The sequence below is a fragment of the Aythya ferina genome (genome assembly GCF_964211825.1).
Source record: "Aythya ferina genome assembly, chromosome: 6".
NCBI lineage: Eukaryota > Metazoa > Chordata > Aves > Anseriformes > Anatidae > Aythya > Aythya ferina.
In genome coordinates this window covers 9122928-9146198 of record NC_140303.1, presented here as the reverse complement: position 1 = coordinate 9146198, position 23271 = coordinate 9122928, and the positions used below count along the sequence as shown (strand labels likewise).

Here is a 23271-nt window from a genome sequence, read left to right as displayed (position 1 = left end):
AGCACTTTTGCCCTGTAGTGGTTTTGTAGCATATTCTGAAGCGTGGACTTGAGTTGCTTATTACTTAGGAGTACCTTGTTCAGCTCTTTCCTTCTGTCTTTGAGAGCTCAGCATATTACCTGCACCTCCTACTTATTTCTGCCCATTTTCACCCTGCGTTTTGCCTGTCTTGCTACTTTGCACCCACCAGTTCTGTGCAACCCATCATTTAACTCGCTGTGCTCTAACAAGCCTTGCAAAGAAGCAGCTAAATTGCTCTTTCTCAGCTCTCCTCCTAGTAGTAACTCCTCTTACTACCTATTAATGAATTGTTAGTGCATCCCTCTCCTGCGTTTATTGTTCTATATCTTCTTTTGTGTCTGTTGCTTATCTGACATTTAAGTTATAACAAGACAAGGGCTTTGCCCTCTTGCTTTGTGTAAATACACTGCGTGCACAAAATATTTAATGTTGTATCTTGCATTAAAATGTACAAGCTGTCTAGAGATGTAGTCACTAAGAATCATACTAAAGGGATAAATGGAGGAGAGCCCTATGCATAGTTCAGCGTTAGTATTGTTTGTGCACCCATGTCGTGCCTATTGTGCTGGAATGGCATTGTAAGGGGTGGTGGTTGGTCACAGGATATATCGGAATAATGATTGGAAACAGCTATGTTTTGCTCTGGAAACCCTGACAACTGTTTCCTGGTCCTAATTAAAGGGTATTTTTATATTCTTTGTATTGTGCACCGTAGTTCATAAGAAGTGGGGTTAGTCATGTTTAGAGTAACTAAGTTTGTAGGAATACTTTTCCCATTCACACATCAAGGAGTCACTTTCTTCTTCTGGTCCCAGTTTGAGGGAAGTGAGTAAAGGAGAAATTAACCTTCCGTTCTGTGTATCCATGCAGACTTCACCATCTAGAGATGCCTCCTTTCCATACAAAACTCAGTTACCATGCGTGGTGCCAGCCTCCACGTTGATCAGCAGTGAGTACAGAACAGAATCGAGAATACTGGATTATGTGCAAGAGCTGGACTCTTCCTTCCATCCCGTCTTATCATTCCCTTCAGGTAAGTAACTCAAACCTCGTGACTCTAACAGGGTTGGGCTTGTGAAAGCTGGAGAGCTTGTGGACTACTTTTTCCTACGAGCGATTTCTTTTAGAATTTAGTTTTCTTACAGAAAACTTCACACTGGCAGAACATGAGTTTAGACTAAATGAAAGCCTTAGCTTCATCCTGACATATGAAAAGCTAGCGTCTAGATGTCCTGTGCCAGTAAGACAGCTGCAATTCAGAAAGACTGCCACAGGAAAAATATGGGGGTAATCTGTGGCTTGTTTCACAGTGTGTTTGATAAGTCAGTGCTAGTCCCTTCAGTGGTGCTTTTGCCTATGCACTCCTCTATCTTGGTTCTCTTGTTTTTTGAACCACTTCCAGTTCAGGCCCTTTGCACTAGGCTCAGAAAGCTTTTATTTTGTTTTTTGTAATCGTTCTTGTAATAGCCTTTTTGGTGATCTTGTTTAAACCATAGTTCCGGTTTCTGTCATCTGATTCTTTACATTTTTTGAACAGTAATGCAGATGGTTCTGACTCTTCTTGGCCCTGAAACTAGCACAGGTGCAACTTGGCAGCACTTGGGGCTTCAAAATTGCACTTGGGGCTTCAAAATTGCACATGAAGTGTGCAGGAAGGATTCGTTCTGTTAGATTTCCTGATGGTCTTGAGGTATTTGCTGACCAGTACAGCAGTCCTGCTGTTCTGGGTGTTGTCTTTGCCACAAAATAATCCTGAACATGAGGCTTGGACTTCCATGGAACTGTGTGAGCCTTTAATTACACCCCCTGGCTTCCCAGAATGACGGAGTTTATGCTTCCTCCTGCTGCTGGGAAGTCAGGGATTAAATGAAGTGTTGGGTTTGGTGAATGCGTCGCTGACCAGTGGAGAAGAGCTGGGTGTGGATGTGGAACCCTGAGGAGGTCTCAGCTCCTGCAGGTTTACATCCCCTGTGTGGGATCCAGAGGAGATTACCTCAAGGGGCAGACAGGGGGAATAAACACTTCAGGAGTGCCACAGCAAGCATCCCAATCAGCAGGACTCCTCTGGGGAGAGGAGAGACAAGCAAAGCACCTCTTAAATCTTTGTTCTTTCCAGACCCTTTCCCTCACTTACGCCGTGTCTCTGGCTGCCCAGCTGGACAGGAGCCAGGGGCTAGGCAGTTGTTCCCAAATCCCTACAGAGGAGAGCTGTCCCCACTCACTGCTGCTTGGGTGGCTGCCAGTTTGTCTAACTCATCAGATTGTTTCCTTGCTTCCGCTTCTGTGCGAGCCTCACTGTACTACAGTGTATATGTTTTGGGTGGCTTTTTTCAGTGTTTCTTAAGACATCTGTTCAAGGATAGTTGTTTAAGGCTATGCCCCTTGCTTTCATTTTTTCCTTAATCTCAAGGGAGACTAGGAAGTTCGACAAGAATGTTGGAAATCTCTTTTCTTAGAAAAGACGGCTCTAGTCGTCATGAAAATGAAAGAGACTGAAAGGCTTTTGATTGCCTTGTGGCTGCTGTTGGTCACTTTGCCAGGAGGGAGGAAGAAAAATGTTATTTTAGCTTCATTCTGATACCAAGGACATCTTGCTTTTGGGGAATATTTATTCTCTTTTCCAGGAACCTTAGCCTTGCTAATAATAGATGAGACAGGAAGAGTGCTACGCTACTATGTCCTGCTCAGATGCAGTCCTTGCTTTTGAGGACTGTGCCGTGTACTCCATCGTTTCTTCCTCCTCACAAGGACTGCTAGTCTTTTTGTCATTTTATTTTATATGATCAAATTATGAAGAAGTGCATGCTAGAAATTTTCCAGTTTGGTCAGGTAGTCTGATTCACTTTCAGGTTTTATTTGCAGCTTCCTTTGTTATCCCCTTCCAGAGGGACAACTTCTCTTAAAATACCACTTGTAGCATGCCCACATCTTTTATCTTTTTCTTTTGAATAAAGAAAGCTTGTCAGCAGCGTAGAAGAAAAGGCTTTTTTTTTAAATTTCCTCCGTGTGTTAGAAAACATTATTGGTATTTGTCTTATTTCAAAATTCTGTGAATTAGATTCTTCAGTGTGTGAGGAGGGATTCAGATCGAAGATTCAGATGTTGTTCTCTCTTGTATTTATTTATTTATTTATTTATTACTTCCAAAGGAGAATCATAATTTACAGATGATTTAATTGTACAGTGCAATTGGACTGGCTCACAGTGTACTTGCATCTGGAAGTATAATGCTCGTTACAGATCTAAGTCCTGCCCTTAAATATTTCCATATTACCAAGGTCTTTACCAAAAATATGAGTGGTTACATTATACCTTGAGTATAGAAGTGCCTTTTCAAACTTGCACCTTGACACCTGGAAAATTGTAGTTTGTTTCTGATGTTTGGGTCTGGTATTTGTGCATCTAGCTTGTGGATAATCTGGAACAAATACTCCTGCCCTTTTAATTAAGGTACAGGAGTGCATAATAAAAAAACCCTGAAACATCAAGGTGGTTCCCCAGGTGAAAAAAAAAAAAACAAAACAGGAGAAGCTTTTTTTGTTGTTGCTTACATAAATGTCATGACTAATAAACCTTTCAGACCTTATCGATGCTTTACTCAGAGGTAGAATAAAAAATGTGCCAAAAAGCTTTTGCAGGTCACCTTTAGTCTTGTGACAAAATACCTGCTTAGATCAGTATCAAATTGAAATAATTTGTCCTTTTTAGTTAGCAAAATATATTGAAAGCTTCTGTCCTGGCAAGTCCTCAAGGCTAAGGTTGTATGTAAATAAAAATCCTCCAGTGCCCACCCTGTGGCCCTGCGCTCAGTCCTCTTCTCATTCTGAATGTAATAGTTGTCAAGCGTGCTGCTTACGATGACATATTTCTTTCTACTTAATTTCTTTCATTTAATTTTGTTTCCGGAAAGGCTTTTCAAGCAGAGACCAATTTTTCTTAAGCCTTCCTGTCCTAACAACAGTGGCTGAATTCCTTACCACTTGAGATGTTTTGCAGACTAATTCTTGGTTAGAGCTCCCTCGGGAAATGAATTGCATTTCCCCGCTGTAGCCTTTGCCAGGGAGAGAAAGAAGGAATGTACCTTGAAATTACCTCTAGGCTCCCAGCAGTAGTAATTTTCAAAAGCGTTAATTACTTGTACACAGAAGGCTGAACCGAAGGCTTTTCAGATTACAGAGGAAAGTGTGCTGTGTGCTCTCCACTGTGCTGGGTTTTGTGCAGGAGGTAGTGAAGAGGGGAAGACCCCGGTCCTGTTCCCACCATATCCTCCAGAGCTTGTTTCCAGTCATGGGGTCACTGCAGGTACAGACATAGTTTATTCCAGAGTAAGATAATCCTGCGCTTTCTTACTTGGCCTTTGAAGACTAAAACAATGCTGTTAATCTACAAAGTGCCTACACAGAGATTGGTTGAGGAGCATCACTTAGGTTTGAGTCCTACTTTGATCTTAGTTGTCTTGTCAGCCCTTAGAGCTCACAGTGGTGGAGAGAGCTTGGAACCACTTGAGCATACTGCCTTGGTCAGCACGTGTGGCTGCGTAGCTTCACAGCAAAAAATGGATGTGGTGTTACCCTGGCATAGCTCTCACTTTCCAGTAGCAGAAAGAAAGGTACCTTCAGTTCTTACCTCCCTGCAATTACAGGACGTTATATTGTGTAGTACTTGTCTTGGAGAACAGATGGAAAAGGCTACAGATCTTTGCCTGCAGTGCAGGATCCCACACGTGCAATAATTATCTGGCTGAGAATTACTTTGCCTCAAGTTTTTTACTTATGTATGCGAAACTCATGCCTCTGAAGTGTCTGGTTGGGCTTTTTTTGATTGTTGTCATCTGATTTTCCTTTTGCCAGTCTTGGGTGCTTCCCTATATTGTGTCCAGCTTGACTGTGTCAAGATACTGCAGCCATGTAGCGGTTAGTCCTCATGGCATTGATGTTCTGTATGAGCTGAAGGACTCAAGCAGTATTGCTCGTAGGTTGTATTACGTAGCACTGTGTAAATCCACTCCTAGACCTTCAGTGATGATGCACAATTCATTATGTCATAGGTTGCCATCTTCCCAATACACACTCCATTCACTTTGTGTGTGTTTTTTTTTTCTCCTTCAGATATTCCTCTTCACATATACTTTGAAACATTATTAAGGAAGGATGACATCAAAGGAGAACCTGTTGATGCCTCGTCTCTGGGAGTGGAGTTTAAAATATCTCCAGACAATGGTATGTAAGGCAAGACATTTTAATATTTGCAAGACTGTTTTTCATTAGTTTGCCCTGAAAATGTTTAATGTATAAATTTGCCACAAAGTAGGTTATCAGAGAAGGTAATGGGCTAGGGATTTAGGTGGAAGAGGAATTTCTTTGCCAAGCACAGGGTCAGGTACTCTGCTGTTAAGCTGAAGCAATCCTTTCAGAGCTGCAGGATGGCACCAGTACAAATGCAGGGAGTTTGGACCACAAGGTCTCTGGAAACACAGGTGCCTGCCTGCAGTATTCTTTAATACCTGGATTCCTATCAGAAGTCTTTTTTTTTTTTTTTTTTTTTCCCTATATTAAGTAGTTCACCGAGACCGCCTGTAAATCGCAGCAATGAAAAATAAGTTTACAACATGATACATGTTTATGTTGTAGCCTACAATCAGCATAATGTTTCTCTCAAACAATGGAGCAGTGACTGTTTATCTAATTCATAAATCTTAATCAATGTCAGGAACATCTGACCAGCTATCGGAGGGAAGAAAGAAGAGACACCTAAGTGAGACAGCAGTAGGTAAGAGACAAATTGTGTTAAGACAGTACTATTTTTTAAAACATTTTATTACTGTAGAAATGAGTTTATCACGGGCTTTTGAGAATGAATTTTAAAGTATCTCCAAAAAGGATACTATTACAAAACCTTACAGGAGTGAAGAAATGAATTTAGGATTCCATGAAAATAATGTGCTACTTTAAAGCATCTCTTTCTTCATCAGTTTGTATTACAAAAGGAGACAAGCTTCTGTATTTTATTTTTGGAATGCTCTAAGGAAGTTGCTCAGCAAGTCCCACTGCATTTTGCTGTGTCGTTATTTTCACCATGAATTTTGTATAGTAGTGTAGTGAAACAGATGAATTGCAAATTTATCTGTCAAATCATGCACCCAACCAAACACTTACTATTCCTGGCAGTTTGGTCAGCTATGTTTCATTTGTCGTGTACTGTCAGTTGTGGTTCTGGCTTCCTTCCAGACAGTTAAGAGTACTTGTGGGCTACCAGTGCTTATAATTAGTGTTTTCACTCTTCTTATCTTTATATTTTAAGCCCTTGAATCTGTACTTCAGCAGTAAGTAAATTAATAGAAACTGCTCTGAAAGTTCTGTAGAACCACATAGAATGATGTGGTAATTTAGGGACAAAAATTCAGCATGCCCTTGTAGAGATAAATAGCATCTTACTTCTGCAGGCTATTAGGATGTAAAACTTAACAGATTCTGTTAGAGATTGATTTATGTGAACCTTCAGAAAATGCTTAGTGAAACTCCCCCCAAGGTATTTGAGGAAAATGACTAATTATATTATTCTAAAATTTCCCCTAAGAAAGAACGAAAATATATAAATCATCAGTTAACATTATGGAAAAATACACTTCCAGTGCATATCCAGATAAAGTTGCTGGTGTAATCTTGCAATAGAGGTGGGAGAAGGGGAATTGCTGCAGAAGATTTAACCAAAACTTATGATCTATTTAAAAGCAAACAGCAACAACGAAAAGCAACGTACATATTGGTTAGGAAGTTGCAGGAGAGGCTGAAAGATGTGTTTGGACAGACTAAAAACTCTCAGATTTAGATGAGTTTGTGGGTCTGGGGTGGTTGGGTTTTTTTGTTTGTTTGTTTTCCTCGTGTTTTTTTGTTTGTTTGATTTTTGTCCTTCCCTTCCCTTTGTCATGCACTCTCCTCTTGTCTCCTCCTGGGGAGTGCTTTCCCCTATCCCCTCTCATCAGCAGCAATCTTTTTTGTCCGTGCCACCTGCTGCCCCAACCAGTCACCAGCCCCCACAAGGCAGGTGCTGGCCCAGTGCTTCCGAAACCACGCTGTTCCCCTAAGTGAACAACTGGAGTTACTTGGGAGCACTAGTAAGAGAGAAAACTTCTTAGTATAAACCTTTTGAATTTACAGTTAGGCTTCTGCCAACAGTATTTGGCTATTTGAGTTAACAGAAGGGAAAAAACAAAACCAACATCTTTTATCATAAGGATCATTTCCCAATGCCAGAAAACTGCAGGGTGGTATCGTTGTGAGTAGCAGCAGCAGTTCTAGCTTATTAGTGCTGGGGGTGTAGTACTACATATTTATTCCTAATTTGGGCTCTGTCTAGGAGAAATTATCCATGGGGAAGGTCAGCCTGATGATCAAGGCCAAAAATAAAAGCTGTGTGCCAGGGAGCTGCAGAGCTGCCGGGGAGATGAGAGTTCACGTACTTGACCCAGTGCAATTCAGTATTTAGGATCTGTCTCATCTCTTCTTTTGATGGTGGAATCCACCGACCCTTTACATTAGCCGCTATTTTAAGTTTGAATTCTCATTGTCTACTGGAAATTCAGGTAGAAGAAAAGCAGAATACTGGTGGTTAACTTCTGAATCCCTCCCAGCTTTGCTTACACTGGGACTGAGTAAGAGTAAACAGGAATTACGATTTGCCTGGGGCAGCAGACCACTGCTAAAAGAAACCACACGTGGAGATCTAGAAACTAATTTTGTTACCCTTTCTGCCAGTTTTGTTTTACAGTTTTATCATTTAACCAGGAGGAATCTGTCACTTAGGGATCATTAAGTCAGTGGGATATGAAGCACTGTGTGGGGACACTCAGAGCATTCCTCTAGGCCTGGTTGTATTTGCTGTGTGTATTGTCTAGGACAGTTTCCGTAAAAAGAAGCAGGATTTGCCCGTATGAAGCTGGTTCCAGCAGAAGAAATCCTTCATAGAAAGAGAGGGATGAGTTGTGTGGAACAACAGGATGAGTAAAAAGTGTTTATTTAGACAGCCTTTTATAGTATTTGGTAAATCTCAAGTGGTTAGCTGTGGGCTTCTAGAAATGACTTTACTCTTACTGTATGGAAAAATCTCCTTAGTCTAACAGGCAACAGACAGTGTGCAGTATTGTTTACTACTGTTTTTGTGACAGGCGAACGTAACACTAGGTTTGAGACGTTCTCCTTTCAACATGCAGAACCAGAATCCCCTAGCAGTTTTGCTGCCGTGACCAACGTCAATGCGATGTCTAGGCCCTCTCACAGCACTTCATCACAGGTAAACAGAAAGTGTGTCACTGTCTTAACGGAAATGTTAACAGCTGTGCAAATTAATAATTCACAAATACAGGCTCTTTAAATCTAAGCTAATGTTAAGTTACAGTAAAGAACTGTGAATTAAGTGAATTACATTAAGAAATTTATTCCAGATTTAGTATGTGGTGCCCCTAAACCAGATAATTGGTTGTGAAGAGTTTTACAGATAACAGAACTGAAATAGATGCTTCATTTAGTGGCATTGGGCCTTTCATTTTACTTTTTTCCTCTTAAGTTTCATTAAATGTACTGTGATATATGCTCCCAGTTTTACACAAGAGCTGTTGCCCTTGGTGCAGCTATGCCAAATGGCATCACTGTGCAAATACATGTATAGTCACAGCACTTAGTAAGTCTCAGCTTTGCTATTTAAAACCTCTTGTGCAGCACTAATGGCAAAGTCTCTGGTATATGAATTTGCTGAGGAGCAGCAGAGCTCTGATTCAGTGAAGTCCTTGCAGAAACACACTTTGTTTTAATTCTATTGGAATTAATTGAGAAATCCATAATAATACTCAAATCACAGGCCCATGGTTCTATTAAGCCTGGTGTTACACTGGTGCTCAGTAAGTCATCGTTTTAATCTGGAGATGACAACTGGAGAACTGAATTAAGATCTGCAACCTCCGTGCAGTTTTGATAATACTCACTCACATTCTTGAGGCCAGCTTTAAAGAATGTCTAAATGAGCATTTTAGAACAGACTGCTTCCATTAACTATCAGCTAAAAACTGAGATCTTGCAATATGGAGTATACGATTTAAAACTAAGCTTTCTTCTGTAATCTAGAAAATTCAGTTTTTGACACTTGTAAGTTCCATGAACTATTGAGCAGAGAACACTGGGAATCTAGTATGATCGTTCACTTTTTGTCTTTTGTGTGTCTTCTAGAAAAATACTTACATGTAGGTTGTTCTTCACTGCTAAATGTAGATTCATTCTCTTGGAATTGTGTCATGCTGAAAAACCACTTGGGTTATGTGTCAGTAGATAGGTTACAGAAGGTCTTCCTTATAGGCTGAATGTTAAGAAGAACACAGCATTAAAGTTCTCTTAAGTATTCAAAATTAACTCTACGTGAAGTTAGAGAAGCATCCTTTGATATCAGTAAGAGCTGTGCAAGCAAGGAGTTAATCTTAGAGGTGAGATAGTTTTAAGATCTGTTGAAATTACTTAAAAAAAAATAATAATAATTTGGGCTCTAGAAAATCTGTTACAGAATATCTCAACTAACATGGATTTCCTGTCATATAAGCTGATAGATCTCCTCTTTTATTGATTCTGTTACACAGCATAACTCGAGGAGGAGGTTGAGAAGTGAGAGCTCCTATGACATAGACAACATTGTTATTCCCATGTCGCTGGTGGCACCGTCAAAGCTGGAGAAACTGCAGTACAAAGAAATCATTACTCCGAGGTTTGTTCATGATCTCCTTAGTTGCAAAATGAACACGAGAATACTATTAAAGATATTAACATCTAGTTAGATGTTGTAATACTAAGATGATCTTTTCATGTGCTTGTGGGGTTTTGTTTGGTTTTGGTTTTGTTTTTTACTGTGCACGTCAGTTTGTGTATAGGAGTGGATGAAAGATGAGTGGTGGGAAGACTGGACAGCTGATAGCACAAGGGAAATAACATGATAGGCGCAGAGTGGTGGCAGATGCACAGACTGGCTAAAAATAGAAGTTTTTTTTTATCATCTTAATTGTAGTGATACTCATGGGCTTAAAGGTGCTATTGGGCTGACATGCTCTTAGTTATTTGGAGATTGCCGTCTTTTGTGTTACGGTTCACTAAAAAGTAGCTAACAGCAAATTAAACAGAATTGTTTTAGCATATTATTTTTAAAAAATTTTCCATTTTGATACTATGGATTAAGCTGAACTTTTTCCGTATAGTGTAAACACATTATTTATAAACCACAATTCTAGAGATGTAATAAATAAATACATCAATAAAAGAACATCTTTAGATTGCTAGAGCAGAGTAATTGATCTCCTGTGCTATAATTCAGTGTCTTTTAAGTACTGCAAGTTGCCTGCAATACTGTAGCTGTTCTATATTTCAATCTCTAATTTGTATTTGTTTTTATATTGTCTCTAAAGATAAAACACTCTGAGTAACTTAAAAAGTTTGTTGGGGAAAGGAAAGGTTAAACGTTGGGTTAAGAAAGGAGAATTACATTGTGAGCATCTGCTATTGGCACCTGAAATTTGAAATTATTTTATCTGTAGAAACAGAGTCTTTACAGCTGAACCAATGAAGCAGCGTGTAGGTAAACTAATTCGACTTTTCTTGTTTCATTTCTAGTTGGAGAGTTGTTGAATTTCAACCTTTGGAAAGAGCTCCTGCAGATGATGAAGAGGTAGGCTGTATTTTAATTAAACCAACAGTTTAGTTAAATTAGATACATAGTTGGGATAATCAGTATCTGTTTTTCAAAGTCACTGACTTCATGCAAATCCTGGTAAGTTTCAGATTTCAGAAATAAACTATTAGGTATTGGGCTGTGGCAATGCGTCCTACCCCAACTTACTTGACCCTGGAGATAATTCACATTTCTGCCATCCACTACATTAAGACTTGCTGTTCGCTTGTTCTGCCCCTTGTTGTCAGCACAGTCAGAGCTCCTGGAGGATCCCTCTGAGGCCTCAGCTCCCCCATGCTCCTGGGCACTCTGATGCTGGGTCCCCTAGTGTGACTCTCTCTTTGGGGCTACCTCTGCAGTAATGCCTTTCCTTCTCTCTCGTCCTTTTCTTTCATGGCCAGTTCCCATGGCCTCTTGTTCTTGAGGAGGTAATTTGGCATTTTGCTTGCGAGTTTCCTAAGTTTTCTTCTTGGTGTTCCTGCAACCCTCCTGTTGGAAGCAAGCTTTTCTGCTTTGTCAGGAACAACGCAACCATCAGCATTTCCCACTCACCTTTTTCGTTAGGTGTGCACACCGTGTGCTACTCTTGCTTCCTCCAGATGTAAGAATCCACCTTTTTCTTTCAGAGTACGCCCATGGACTTTGGGGCAGGGAGATTTCTTTATCCCCCAATGGTGGTTTTGAGGTGTTTCCTAACCCCAGTGTGAACACAGCAGTGTGTCTGGTCTCTGGGCTGGCTTTCCACTCTTCCTGTCTTATTGTGGCTCCTTTTCCAGAGCCAGAGGACGAATGTGCCAGTTTTGCTGTCCTCTGGACATCTGTAGCCTCCCTCCAGTCCCTGCTGTAGGCCCCTACCAGCTGTTGTAGCTGCAGGTAAAACTTGTGTTTTACCTTCATCCACAACATCCATTCTAGAGCTTGTTTTACATCCCTACAGCCAGGATTAGAGACCTTAGTGGTAGACAAAGACTGCCTATCTGTAGCAGTACAGCAGGGTATGCTAAGCACCCTAGGCAAGTGAAATTACTGTGCCACTCCCTTGGGGTAGAAAATACACTCTCCACAAAGGCCAGGCTTCTTCAGGAGAGATTTACGAGGCCTGTTAGCTTCCTCCTACCTGGAAATTGATGCTTTCAGAGAGCATCACAGCCTCACCTGCCTACCTGGCATGGTTGCAGTCATTTCACATGGTACTCCTGGCTCTGAAGCAAGGGAACAACTTCCTCTGACCCTGCCTTTTTCGTGCACTTGTGAAATTCTTGGTGGTGGTCAGATTTTGTCACCTCCACCACTGCCTGTTAGCTTGGTACTGTCTGCTGGCAGGAAACCTGCCTGATCTTCTTTAGGAGTGAGAAGGTCAAACTATAATACACAGGAGAACGCTCTTGTGAGGATATTTAATTAAACTACGTGGAGAATTACTAATAAGGCAGCAAGGGCACAGTGCCCCATGAGAGCCTGCTATTCATTGTGCTCGCCTCGTCCTGGTATCGAAGGGCGGGGGTAGAAAAAGAACTTCAACAGTGATTTGCCTTTCTTCAGGGCTTCAAGGGACTTGCTTGGAGCACTCGTTGGATTTCTGTTCTAGACCCCAGATCCCATACAGACTAATTATCTTGCATACTTTTAGCTCATTTTTGCTGAATGGACTTCAAGGAGTCTGTGAAGTTTGTGCACTTACTGCTTGTTTAACAGCCCTCCCAGTCCATTTGTATCTGGCATTACTAGTTCGTGTATGATTCATCGTTTGGCCAGGAAATACTTGAGTACAATAAAGCAGCCTAGCCTCCTGCTGTGGTCCACTGCTTCAATATTGTCTGTCAGCTGCTGGGTATAACAAGAGAGGAGGGATGTCAGATGAGAAATATGATAAAGATCTTACTCATCTAAATCATCCTTTGCCAATTTTCTCCCTTTCTTTTCAGATCATATTAATTGGTTTGGATGTTCTTCTGAGGGCTGAGAAAAGGTGGCTGTTTGATCTTAATTCTTTCACTGCCTTGCTTCAGGTTTTAGGCTGAGTTAATTTGTTACTGTGTAAGCTTGAGGAAAAAACATCAGAAAACAGGAGCGTTACCTTTTCTTTCCTTCACTCACATTCTGCCACTTGAAATTGTTCCATGCACTGAAATCAAGGCAAACTTCATCTAGCAGATCATTTGGAAAGGAGAAAAGAGCAGGCAAAATGTACCGTCTGCTTTCATACAAAAGCTTTTTCTTTGCTTTCCACTGCATAGCAGTCTGTGGTGGTACTGTGTAATACTTCTGTGTGGCCAAATTTAAAACTCCTCAAGTTGTCCTTGTGTTGTCCAGCACTTTAGGGATTTCTCTCGCTTCATGCAATGGGCTCACACCAGAGTTCCCACAAGTCACAAACAAATGTGGTGTCCCAGATTTGTCGGGTTCTACAGGAGCTGCACTTCCAGGGACGGGAACGCAGCACTTTCTGAAAATCGGGCCCACTCATGCTACTTTATTAGAGCCCAAAAAGCTTTTTATGGGGTGCCACAGTTTTGTTTCTGGAAATTTTGCCTTACAAGGACAAACACATAAAAGTTGGACAATCTAAAAGTTAATCAACTATCTGTGTCTGCTCCACTGCTCGCTCTAAAAATACTTAGTTTTGGGACATTACAGCGTTTGTATTTCCTGGTTTGCATGTGTAAATTTGCAGTCTGTTGTTGCTTTAGTGCAGGGGAGGGTGCGGCATGGGCTTTCCTGTTTTGTTTGCAGTTTGTTTTGTCCAGGTTAAAGTTTCTGGCAAGGCATGGATATAAAGTAGAGTTAAAGTTTATTTTGTAGTTGTTTTAGCAATTGCAAATACTTCAGAATAATTCTTTGTGTAATTAGTTTTGCATAAGTGTTTTTATGGCGTATGACTCAGCATTTCCCATGGAGCTGACGACTGAAGCACTGACTGTTGTTTTGAGAACCTTTCAGAAATATCCCTGCCTGTTTATTCCTGGTATTATTCCTGACTATTCAACATTAATGCATAGTGGCTCGTAGCTTAACTAGATGAGATGGGAGGGATTCAAATCTTAGTTTGCTCTAAGTCTTTCTTTGAATGAAACCATTAGACATGCCTCGCAAACACACCTTCCTAATAGTCTTTTCTCTCAGCGTCACTGCTAGACCCTGCTGGCAAGCAATGACAGCTCTTTGGCCTTTTTCAAGCTACCTTTGGTGGAAAAAAATACTTTTCTTTAGTTATAGTAATTATAAATTAATGTAAAGTTGTTTGAGGGAAATATAAAATCTTAGAAAGGTGAGGAAGGGCAGAGGCTGCACTGAACCAACCAGAGTTTTTTTTTTTACTCTGAGGTAATGTGATTTTTTTCTGTAGAACAAAGAACAATTTTAAAGTAAGAAACTGTATTAATGGTTGGTCTTCAGTGGAATAGGGTAAAACTCAAATAAGTAGTTAAATCTCTGCTATTAGCTATGGAAAAGGTACAGTAAGGCTTACTTCTAATATTTTTCAGAACTTGTAGAGGAATGTGGGCTTGGGTTTTGAAAGGAAGCTCGTTAAAAATAAAGTTTCTTCCCAGCATGAAAAGTTTTGGCAATTTGCTAAGAAAAGTAATTTCAAAGTCTAAGTTTTTCTTTGAAAATTATCTTTTGTTTGCACTTCAAAGGAAATTGATCACACAGAAAAATCCTGCATTTTCCCTGAGGGAATAACACTTTTGTAGTCCACAAAATTGTCGCCTTCACACTGACCTTGGAAAGGCAGAATGTGAACTGAGATGCAGCCCCAGACCCATGCCATCCAGGTGACAAGAGCTGGTGAATTCCAGAGAGGAGGAGACCCATTCGGTTGAGTTACGTGAAGGGAAACAAACAGCTAACAAAGAAGTTTGTGTTGAACATAAATAAAAGCAAGGAGGAGTCTTTAAAAAGAAATCTTGAGCTGAGCAAACAAAGCAGGCCTGTTTGTCTGAGGGTTCCTCTGGGGTGCTGGGCTGAGCAGAAACCAGGCAGCACCAATTCTGGCAAATGGGTCCAGTGGCTGGTTCAGATCACACAGAAGTCTTTGAGATCCTTTTCACTGACCCTGCTAAATTTGGTTGTGGGGCTACAGCTCGTGGCCAGCAGCCTAGGATGGAGGTGTGTGCTCTGGCAGGCTGAGGAACGCCGCTGTCAGGTATGTTTGCAGCAGCAGCAGTGCGTTGTATTTTGCATTCGTACCCATAATGGCCATGCACTGCTTGGTGCTGCAAGGCCTCCTGGAGAGAACGGCTCCTGCAGAAACCTCAGGGCCGATGGCTGCCTGCTGCAGAGTGAATCCTGCTGGCAACATAACCGTCTCTCTGGTGGTGCAGCTAGGACGCTGCTTTTAGTTCTCTGTTTTATCAGACTAAATCAGAAGATGAATCATGTTGCTTGTGTAGCAGCCACGAGAACTTTGTTTCATGGAAAATCAGCTTAATTTTCTGTAACCTCCCAGTTCTTGGTATAGTTCTTGTCCAGGACTGATCTGGCAGTGCAGCTTCACAGCTCCTACAACCAGGAATTTTCTTTCTTAGAATTTCTCTGCTTTTAAGGTGGGAGTGGCTGGCATAAAAATCCACGGCTTCTGCACTCCTGTGCTCTTGCCAACCACAGCTTTTTAGATGAACTTTGAGGCTGAATAGTTTGGAGCACTTTGAAGTAATGCTGAGCTGTGCTGGAGTGGTCCACCCTGCAGTCTGGGGAGTGAGAGGGAAGGGCAGCACTGTGCTCCCCGCCTAGCTGCATACACACAGCAGACTTAAACAACGGAAAAGTGAAGATGGCTCTTCCTAAGTGAAGGTCAGATGTAAGAGCTGCATCTGAGGAGCTCTGCATAAAAAGCTGGCTCGTTTGACTCTACGAGCAGTTAAAGTACATTTATATTAGGGCTGTGTTAGGTTGTGCTGGGCTCATGCAGCTAAGAAATGCTCTCTTCACAGCAGACACCATTTTCTGCTTGGTTTCATGGCAGGAATGCGGCACCTCAGGTTTGCTGCATGCCTCTCCATGTGGAGCTATTGCAAGCCCCTGTGATCTCAGACCTGCCTCTCTGTGCTTAAAGAGCACCTGGCAAATCCTGCTGCCTCCCAGCCTCCTCCTAAATCAGTCTCTAAAAACTCCTTGGATTTTTGCTTGTCTTCGTTTTGTGCTTTTAATGCTGCCTTGATTTTGCAAATGAATACTTGTCTTTTTAATTTTCTGCTTCCCACCGTAGGGAGAAATGTGCTAGCTGCATAGGGCTGTAACTTCTGTATGCCTTCAGATCAACCACAGACACACAAAGAAATGCACAGGAGGTGACAGCGTCCCATAAACTGTGGCTCTAAGTGAGAGTGCCAGCTGGCGTCATTATTTTGATGTACCCTGGTACTGCTAGCACACATTGTCTTGTTTGCTTGTGTTTGGTGAACAAACCTTCATGGAACTACATACATAAGCACTTGTCTTTGTTTCTAGTGATGTTGATAATTACAGCAGCTATCCCTCATCTTTCATTGCAGATAGAAGATCTCTCGGATGAAGTCTTTTCCTTACGTCACGCAAAGTATGAAGAAAGAGAGCGAGCAAGGTGGTCGCTGTGGGAGCAGAGCCGCTGGCCCAGAAGGAATAGCAGGCAGGTGTATTGACTTTGATAAGAGCATTCCCGTGGGACCAGGGGTGGGTCGGTTGGTGCAGCAGGTTCAGAAATGCTGCCACAGAGCATAATGCTGCTTATTTATCAGCTCCTCAGAGTCACTACCAGGCATAAATTGTTTTTGCAGTTGAGAAGGGAAGGCCAGGCAGTTCTGAAGCATGCAGAACTTACAGAAAGTTGGCACATTGGTGATCTGGCACCGCTAAGATTGTAGTGCCGTACACAACACACGGCTCTGTTGGTTTGTGCCACTCCCCGTTATCATGACTTTTAGCCACCCCTTTTCATTTGAATCAAGTATAATCCCTGTAAGTCTTGGAAAAAATAGTGTATATAAGGCCAAACGTCATATAGCGGCTGTATCTCCAATTTTGGTCTGGGAAAACGATTCCCATAATTTGCTTCAGAATCTGCCACAACAAAAAACATCCTATAAACATTAGGATAACTTTTCCTGCTGTTTATCATATATATGCCTGTGTCTGTTCCTGGCTGAAATTGAATGATGACGCAATGAATAAATATGCAAAGGTAGCTTTTATACTGCAGAATAAAATTAGAGGTAAAATATATTCAGGAATTAATTCTGAGCGCTTTTGAACATAAAGTGACTTTAGAACCTATACTGAAAAAAGACTAAATCGTATGAAAAATACAGACTTTATACGTACCTTTTTATTTTGAAAATCTGTGAGCTCTTTGGTGAAATCTTAGTGTAATTTGAAATCAGAAGTAAAACTGCCATTAACGTGAGGAAGGTCAAGCTTCTACATGACATTTGAAATGCGTGCCAGTATTTTAAATATTTTAGTTTAAATTTACAATAAAGGTGAGGTCAACGTTTCTACTCTTATTACACAAACTATTTTGCTTGCTTTGGAGATTGTGGGTACCTCACCCTATGGGCTAGAGGGGCCCAGACGAGAGGTGGGGTGGCAGCGTGCTTTGGGCACCTGTGTGTGATGCTGTGCTCCCGCGTGGGCCATGCCACTCGCTGTTCTGCAGCTGGGGTGTGTCTGTTCCAGCCCCATGGCAGCTGCTTGTAGCTCCTTCACACAGCACTCTTGGCTGTGGCTTGCAGCAGCAGGGTTGTTCAGAACCACGTGTGTTGTTGTTCAGTTCAAGCAAGCGGAGCACAGGTAGCACTTGCAGAGACACTGAACACGTTGAAAAGAAAATCTGAACTACTCCCGGTGATGTGAAAGGGCAGGGAGCAGGTCTTAAGACTCTTGTCTCTCTTGTTCTGCACTAGATCTTACAGCAAAAATGCAGATGGACGACACAGCCAAGATGCGGTGCACAAAGACCACCACAGCAGCTCCTGTGCCTCGCTGCACTGCGCTGCTGAACCTGTTCCCGACCCGACATCAGAAGCCCACAGCTCTGTTTGTTCAGGGATTGCACAGCTCTGCAGGGAGAGCCAGGAAGCCAAGGTGGGTGCTCCCGGTGCCCTCCGGGTCTGCTCAGGGCCTCAGTGACCACTGGCCCTTAACCTGAAATGGGGAACTTGAACATACCCACGTCCTTCCCTGCTCAGAATGCCCCTAGTTTATGTGCGCTGAATGTAGCCCTTCTGTTTAGACATAGATGTGTTTTTTATGAATGAAACCTAACATTTGTCAACAGGCTCACCGCTCAGTGAATGCGGTACATGTTTTAGAGGTGAGTGTGGCAGGCCTGGGTTCAGGGATGTGGAATCTTCCCTCGGGTATGCTGGCCAAGGGTTCCAGACAGACCTGATCTGATTGTTTTGGTGGCCAGGAAACCTGCTTGCCTGGCAGTATGGAAAGGAGCCCTCCCCCGTCCTGCGCTGTGCCTGCAGTTGCAGCTCTGTTACGGGTTCAAACCCACATGAAGCCGGTGTACACTGACAGCTGGTGCCCAGCAGTGTGGTATTCTTTATCTGAAGAGCCCTGCAAACATTGTGAAGAATGACACTCATTTGTTACTTGATAGCAGAGCATTCTGCACACAGCTAATCAGACTCAACTGAAATCTCTTTTTTTTCCCTCTTTTCTCTTTTTCTACCCTCGCTCCTACCCTTCTGATTCCTTTCAGTCGGGGCTGTGGGAACTTCGAGTTTTTCCACTAAAAGATGAAGAGGTAGAAGCTTTACTGTGCCAAGATCAAGTAACGAATCAGACTGAAATGTCAAGTGCAGCTTTCCCCAGCGACTCGCTCTGTACTTCATGTACGCCCATTGGTTTGGCAGACAATGGCCATCCACCAAGAAAACAATCCACAGAAGAGTCAGAAGACTGCGAAAATGTTTGCCTGGGAATCAACAATACGAGAAAACAAAGGTGACAGGGAATAATGTGGTTCATTAAGAAAGCCAATTAAGGTGGAGAAAAGTGTAAGGTAAAATCTCTCTCGTTCACACAGCATATGACAGCACAATTCAAAACCTGTACATTAGCTGCATATAATATATTTTCTTTCTTGCTTTGTAACAGGCAGGATAAATCCCAAAGACAACACTTTCTTCTTCCTGAACCCCAAGAGAAAGTAATTATTTCAAGCTGGAAGTCTAATATTCCCAGTGTCGGGAGTGGGCGCACATAAATTGCTGGCACCATTCACTGCTTTCTGTTGTCATATTGCCACATTCGTTAATAATCATCCTCTTTTGTTTTGTTTGTTTTCAAATGTGTTTCTGGTTCTAGTGGATTCTGGTGCAGCAGGATATGCTGTCTACCTTAAACCAACAACTTCAACTGAACACAGAAAAACTACTTGAAAATACAGTGGTGAGAAAGCGATAACCACAGATTATTTTCCTGTGTGGCATGAATGTGTGGCAGAAAATCCACCTCTCTTTAAAGGCATGCGTGCAACCCACGCGTGAGAGAAGGGCAGGTGAGAATCAGCAGTCTGAAAGCAGACGTTGTTGAAGCCTTGCATCTAGCTTAAAACCTGTACTCAGCTCTCAGTAGTGCCAGGGCATGTTCCATATAGACGTCCTCGAGCAGTAAGATAGACATAGACCACTGCATTTCAATAGTCCGTGTATCTGCTACTCAGAGTAGGGTTCCTGTTTGTTGTGTGGGTTTAGAGAAAGGGAAGGGAAGAGGAGGCGCATCAAATCCCTGATGCAGCTCCCTGGATGTTGCGTTTTGGGTCACCTTACTTCCTTAGGCCTTCAGTAGCAAATGAGGCTCATAATATTTTGCTTTAATATGTTAAAGATGAAGTTTAGTTCAAATTTCTGTACAGTGCCTTGCAAGAGTCTCATAAGTATGCCAACATTTGGTGACTAGCTGAAAAGGAAAAGATGATTGATGTCTAGAAGACCAATAAAGAAAAAAAAAAGCCCCGAAGCTCTCCATTGTGATTCCAGATAGATTTTTAATTTCCCAGCAAGTTCATGGTGAGGAAACAAAAGCAAGTTGCTGAAACTTGCATCTAAATAGCATGGTTTGGAATGTATCTGCAATCTGAAGAGGTATTAACAAAGATTAAACATTGAATGTAGGTATAATTCACCAACAGGAAGTTTTTCTGTGTAGGACAGTTGAAGGCAATTTTATAGGAGTCTCTGTTTTTGTGCAAGATTTCCTTCCATGTGTACTATCTAGAACTGAATGGCACTGGACAGATGACCCAGTTTTAGTGTCAATTCTTTTTTTTTTTTTTTTTTTTTTTGTCAAAATGACAGGAAATACACACTGGACATCTGAAAACAGTTCAGTAAAGTTTCAACACTACGACCTATTGCTACATTGTAGTTTATTGCACATTATGATTATTTTTTTAAACACTTTTTTAACACTGGTTTGTCTTAAACTTGAATCTTGCCTCATTGTCTGATACAATAATCTTTGATGCAAGGTTGTTTTTTTAATTAAAAGTTATTTCTATATATATAGACCCATATATGTGTGTTGTATATGGTCTGAATTGGATGGCCTTTTAGAAGTACAGTGCTGGCTTTTGTGCTTTCTCTTGGCACAGAGACCTGCTCGGCCCAAGCGTGGCTTTGCAGACGCAGTGGCGTGGCAGTGGCACTGAGCTTTGCTGTCGTACTCGCGTTGCACTGGTGCTTGGGAGACTTCAGGTTCCCTCCAGCCCCTAAATTCAGAGGTGAGCTGTTCCACCTCTCATCCTGCATGTGCGGCTGCTGCTGCTGGGAGAAGCTTTGTGAATTGCAATGCCTCCAACGCCTCCAGATGTGTCGCCCTTCACGCAGAAGGCTGACCCGACCAGCTCTCACCCAGCTTGCTGTAAGGTCAGGGCTTCCTGCCGGCTGATCCCTGGGGCAGCGCGAGTTCCTGCGATGTGGGGTGGGACAGGCGCAGTACGGCAGCCAGCGAGCTGCCTGACGTGGCCCAAGACACTGTCAGGAAGCGGAAACGCATTCCAGTGTTGTATGGGAAGGAGGCAAAGCAGGGGGGGGTGTCTAAATTCATTTGGGGGTGGGGGCAGGGTGAAGAGAATGTTAAAATGCGAGCAAGGAGAAATGAACCAAATTTGGTTGGTCTCAGGAACTGTGAAGCTGCTCCTGTACTGTTCAGTTCCCAGCTGTGGGCTCCTGTTGAACCATGGTGTGGCTTTTGGGTCGGTCCCCAGTGTGCTGCTCCAAAGCAGCTGTTTGTTACCGTGCCAGCTGCAGAGGCTGCACAGGCGGTTGCTGATGAGAGCGAGGGTAAGCACGCTTTCTTTGTCCTCTCTTTAGATGCTTTTGCTCAGCCATTGTGGGAAACAGCTAGTGCGTGGCAATGCAGCAATAAAAAGGCTAGGCAAAGAAAGCCAGAATGCTAGGAAAAAAAACCAGCTTGTTGAAACTCTAACAATGTCAGTTGGGCTATACCCCGCCCCAGCCCTGTCAGCTCTCTTCTCTGGTAATGTCTGCCTCTCAGCTGGCTGGACCTGCAACAGCAGCCTGCACAGAGCTGCCCGAGCGACTGCGAGGCTGGAGAACCACACCCGGGCACTGCTTCCTCCTGCTGCCTCCACCCTGGGGCTGCTCCCAGAGCCTTGGTGGTGTGCAGCTTGTGCCATCAGGTGAGAAGCACACACGAGCATGGTGGGCAAAGGCCTGTGGCTGCAGTTGTTGCCTGCCTGCCTCTGGCAGGGGCAGCTTGGAGCAGACAGGGTGCACGTGCGCTGCCTCATCAGCCTCCTTTCACTGCTGCAACAAGGTTAGAGAACTTGGTCACAAGCCCACTCCCTGCCTTTCCTGTGTGCTGCATGCAGCTGCAGTTGGCACTAGTGCTCTATTTCCCTGCCTGCAGCCCTTTTCCCCTGCAGAGCTGGACTCCCACCTTGGGTCAGGTTTTGCGTGAATCCTGGTGTCTTGAGGATGGCACCGGCGGTGGGAGTGGGCTGAGAGCTCAGAGCCAGAGTCACGCTTGAGGCCATGAAATGAGCAGGAACCCCCTGCTTGTTTTCTTTTTGAAAAGTTAAACAACAGGGGGAAAAACAAAAAAAAAAGCTGTTTGTCTTTTGGCTGTTAAGCTGTAAGAACAGCTGTCAGCACTGCTTCCAGTGAAGATACTCTAAAGGCTGCCTTAAATACCAACTCAAACACATGCGGTAAGGCCTTCCCCCCACCCGTACATGAAAATGGGGTGTTGCAGCCTCACAAAGAAAACCATTTCCCTTGCACTTCATTTACCATTCTCAGCAGAGAAGTTTTTACAGCCACCTGTGTTCTGCTCCCTGCTGCTACAAGGGTTTAAATGCTTCGTCCAGGACCTTGATGGAATGTAAGTACAACTGCACCCTGTTGAGCCCTGCTGCAGTGAAGCCATGCGTGCCTCCTGCGTTGTTCCTCCTGCTCAGGGATGGGCACTGTTCTGCCCTGCAGCGCACACCCAGCCTCCCTGGGGCCGTACCAAGTGCCTTTTATCCCGCCTTGCAGTCGGACGGTGCCGTGCTCTGGCAGCGCACTCTGGCCTGCTGTAGCCCACATGACTCAGCATCACCACTGCCTCCCTGCTGCTTCGTTGCTGAAACTTTATCAGAGCATTGCAACATGTAACGGCTCCGGGGTTTGTTGGCCCTGCAGATATGCAAACACCTCGTCTGGTTTCAAGTCCTGCAGCTGGGGTGCTTCCTCTGTGGCACTGCATTACTGCGCAGAGGAGGACAAGCCCAAACACAGCCTAACGGATTGCTTCAGGTTCTGTATCAAGGCACACAACCGGACAAGTCCTAAGCAGTAAAGGAACACCTCTTGGTGCTGATATTTTCATGGATTCTTCAGCTCTGCGCTCTCAACTAGTTTTAACCTTAGGTGTGTCAAAGGACACTGCCATAGCAACCAGCTGCACAGATCCACCTGGGTGGGATTCACACAGAAAGCAGCAAGTGAGCGATTTTCCTGTGTGTCTAATTCTCTTCTCCCACAGCAGTGCTAAGGTAAGGCTGAATGGAAGTAGAACTACCGCATTGAAACAGGGACAAAGCAACTGAAACCTCTGAAAGAAAACATACCGCATGGTTCTGTGCTCAGAACACAACGCAAAGCTCTCACTCACGCGGCATGACTTGGGGCCTTTTTTTTCCAAATTAATGAGAAAAAGCAAGGGAAATTGTTTGAATGCCCTTCAAACGAGCTTGAGATCAACTGTAGGAAGCAAATACTGCTTACAATGGAACGAAAAGTCATACTTCCCAATCCTGAACTAAACTTCTGATAGCTGTTTTTTACTGCTTAGCCCTGCATTTTAAGTACCAAAGCCTTGATTTTTTTTTCTCAATGTGCGCAGTATTTTAAACTCTACACAGCTGCTTTCCAGCTTTAATGTGTCCAGTGGGCACATGGACCATTACCTTTTTCCTAGCCAAGCTTTTTTTGGCTGCTTCTGAGATGTTTTCAGAGCAGTAGCTCCAGCAGACTCCATTTTTCTCTTGCTAGCTCTCATCTGGGGTTGCAAATGGAAACAGGAAGCGAAGACATTTGTTCACCTAACCCACAA

General features: G+C 43.1%; 1 protein-coding gene across 6 annotated transcripts in view; it reads left to right on the top strand.

Annotated features, from left to right (window-relative positions):
• KANSL1L (KAT8 regulatory NSL complex subunit 1 like) overlaps positions 1 to 20210 on the top strand; it is a 62729-nt gene extending 42519 nt beyond the window's left edge. For 4 of the 6 annotated variants that reach the window (XM_084524748.1, XM_084524750.1, XM_084524752.1 and 1 more), the window contains 10 exons: positions 892 to 1054; positions 5130 to 5240; positions 5731 to 5790; positions 8186 to 8310; positions 9641 to 9765; positions 10662 to 10716; positions 16215 to 16327; positions 17601 to 17781; positions 18407 to 18709; positions 18805 to 20210. In XM_084524748.1, coding sequence (XP_084380874.1) covers positions 892 to 1054; positions 5130 to 5240; positions 5731 to 5790; positions 8186 to 8310; positions 9641 to 9765; positions 10662 to 10716; positions 16215 to 16327; positions 17601 to 17781; positions 18407 to 18655 — 1182 coding nt within the window. In that variant the 3' untranslated portion in view covers positions 18656 to 18709; positions 18805 to 20210. Of the gene's footprint in view, positions 1 to 891; positions 1055 to 5129; positions 5241 to 5730; positions 5791 to 8185; positions 8311 to 9640; positions 9766 to 10661; positions 10717 to 16214; positions 16328 to 17600; positions 17782 to 18406 lie in introns of all 6 variants that reach the window. The other 2 variants (XM_084524751.1, XM_084524749.1) reach the window with 2 other exon arrangements.
• Positions 20211 to 23271: the final 3061 nt, after the last annotated feature.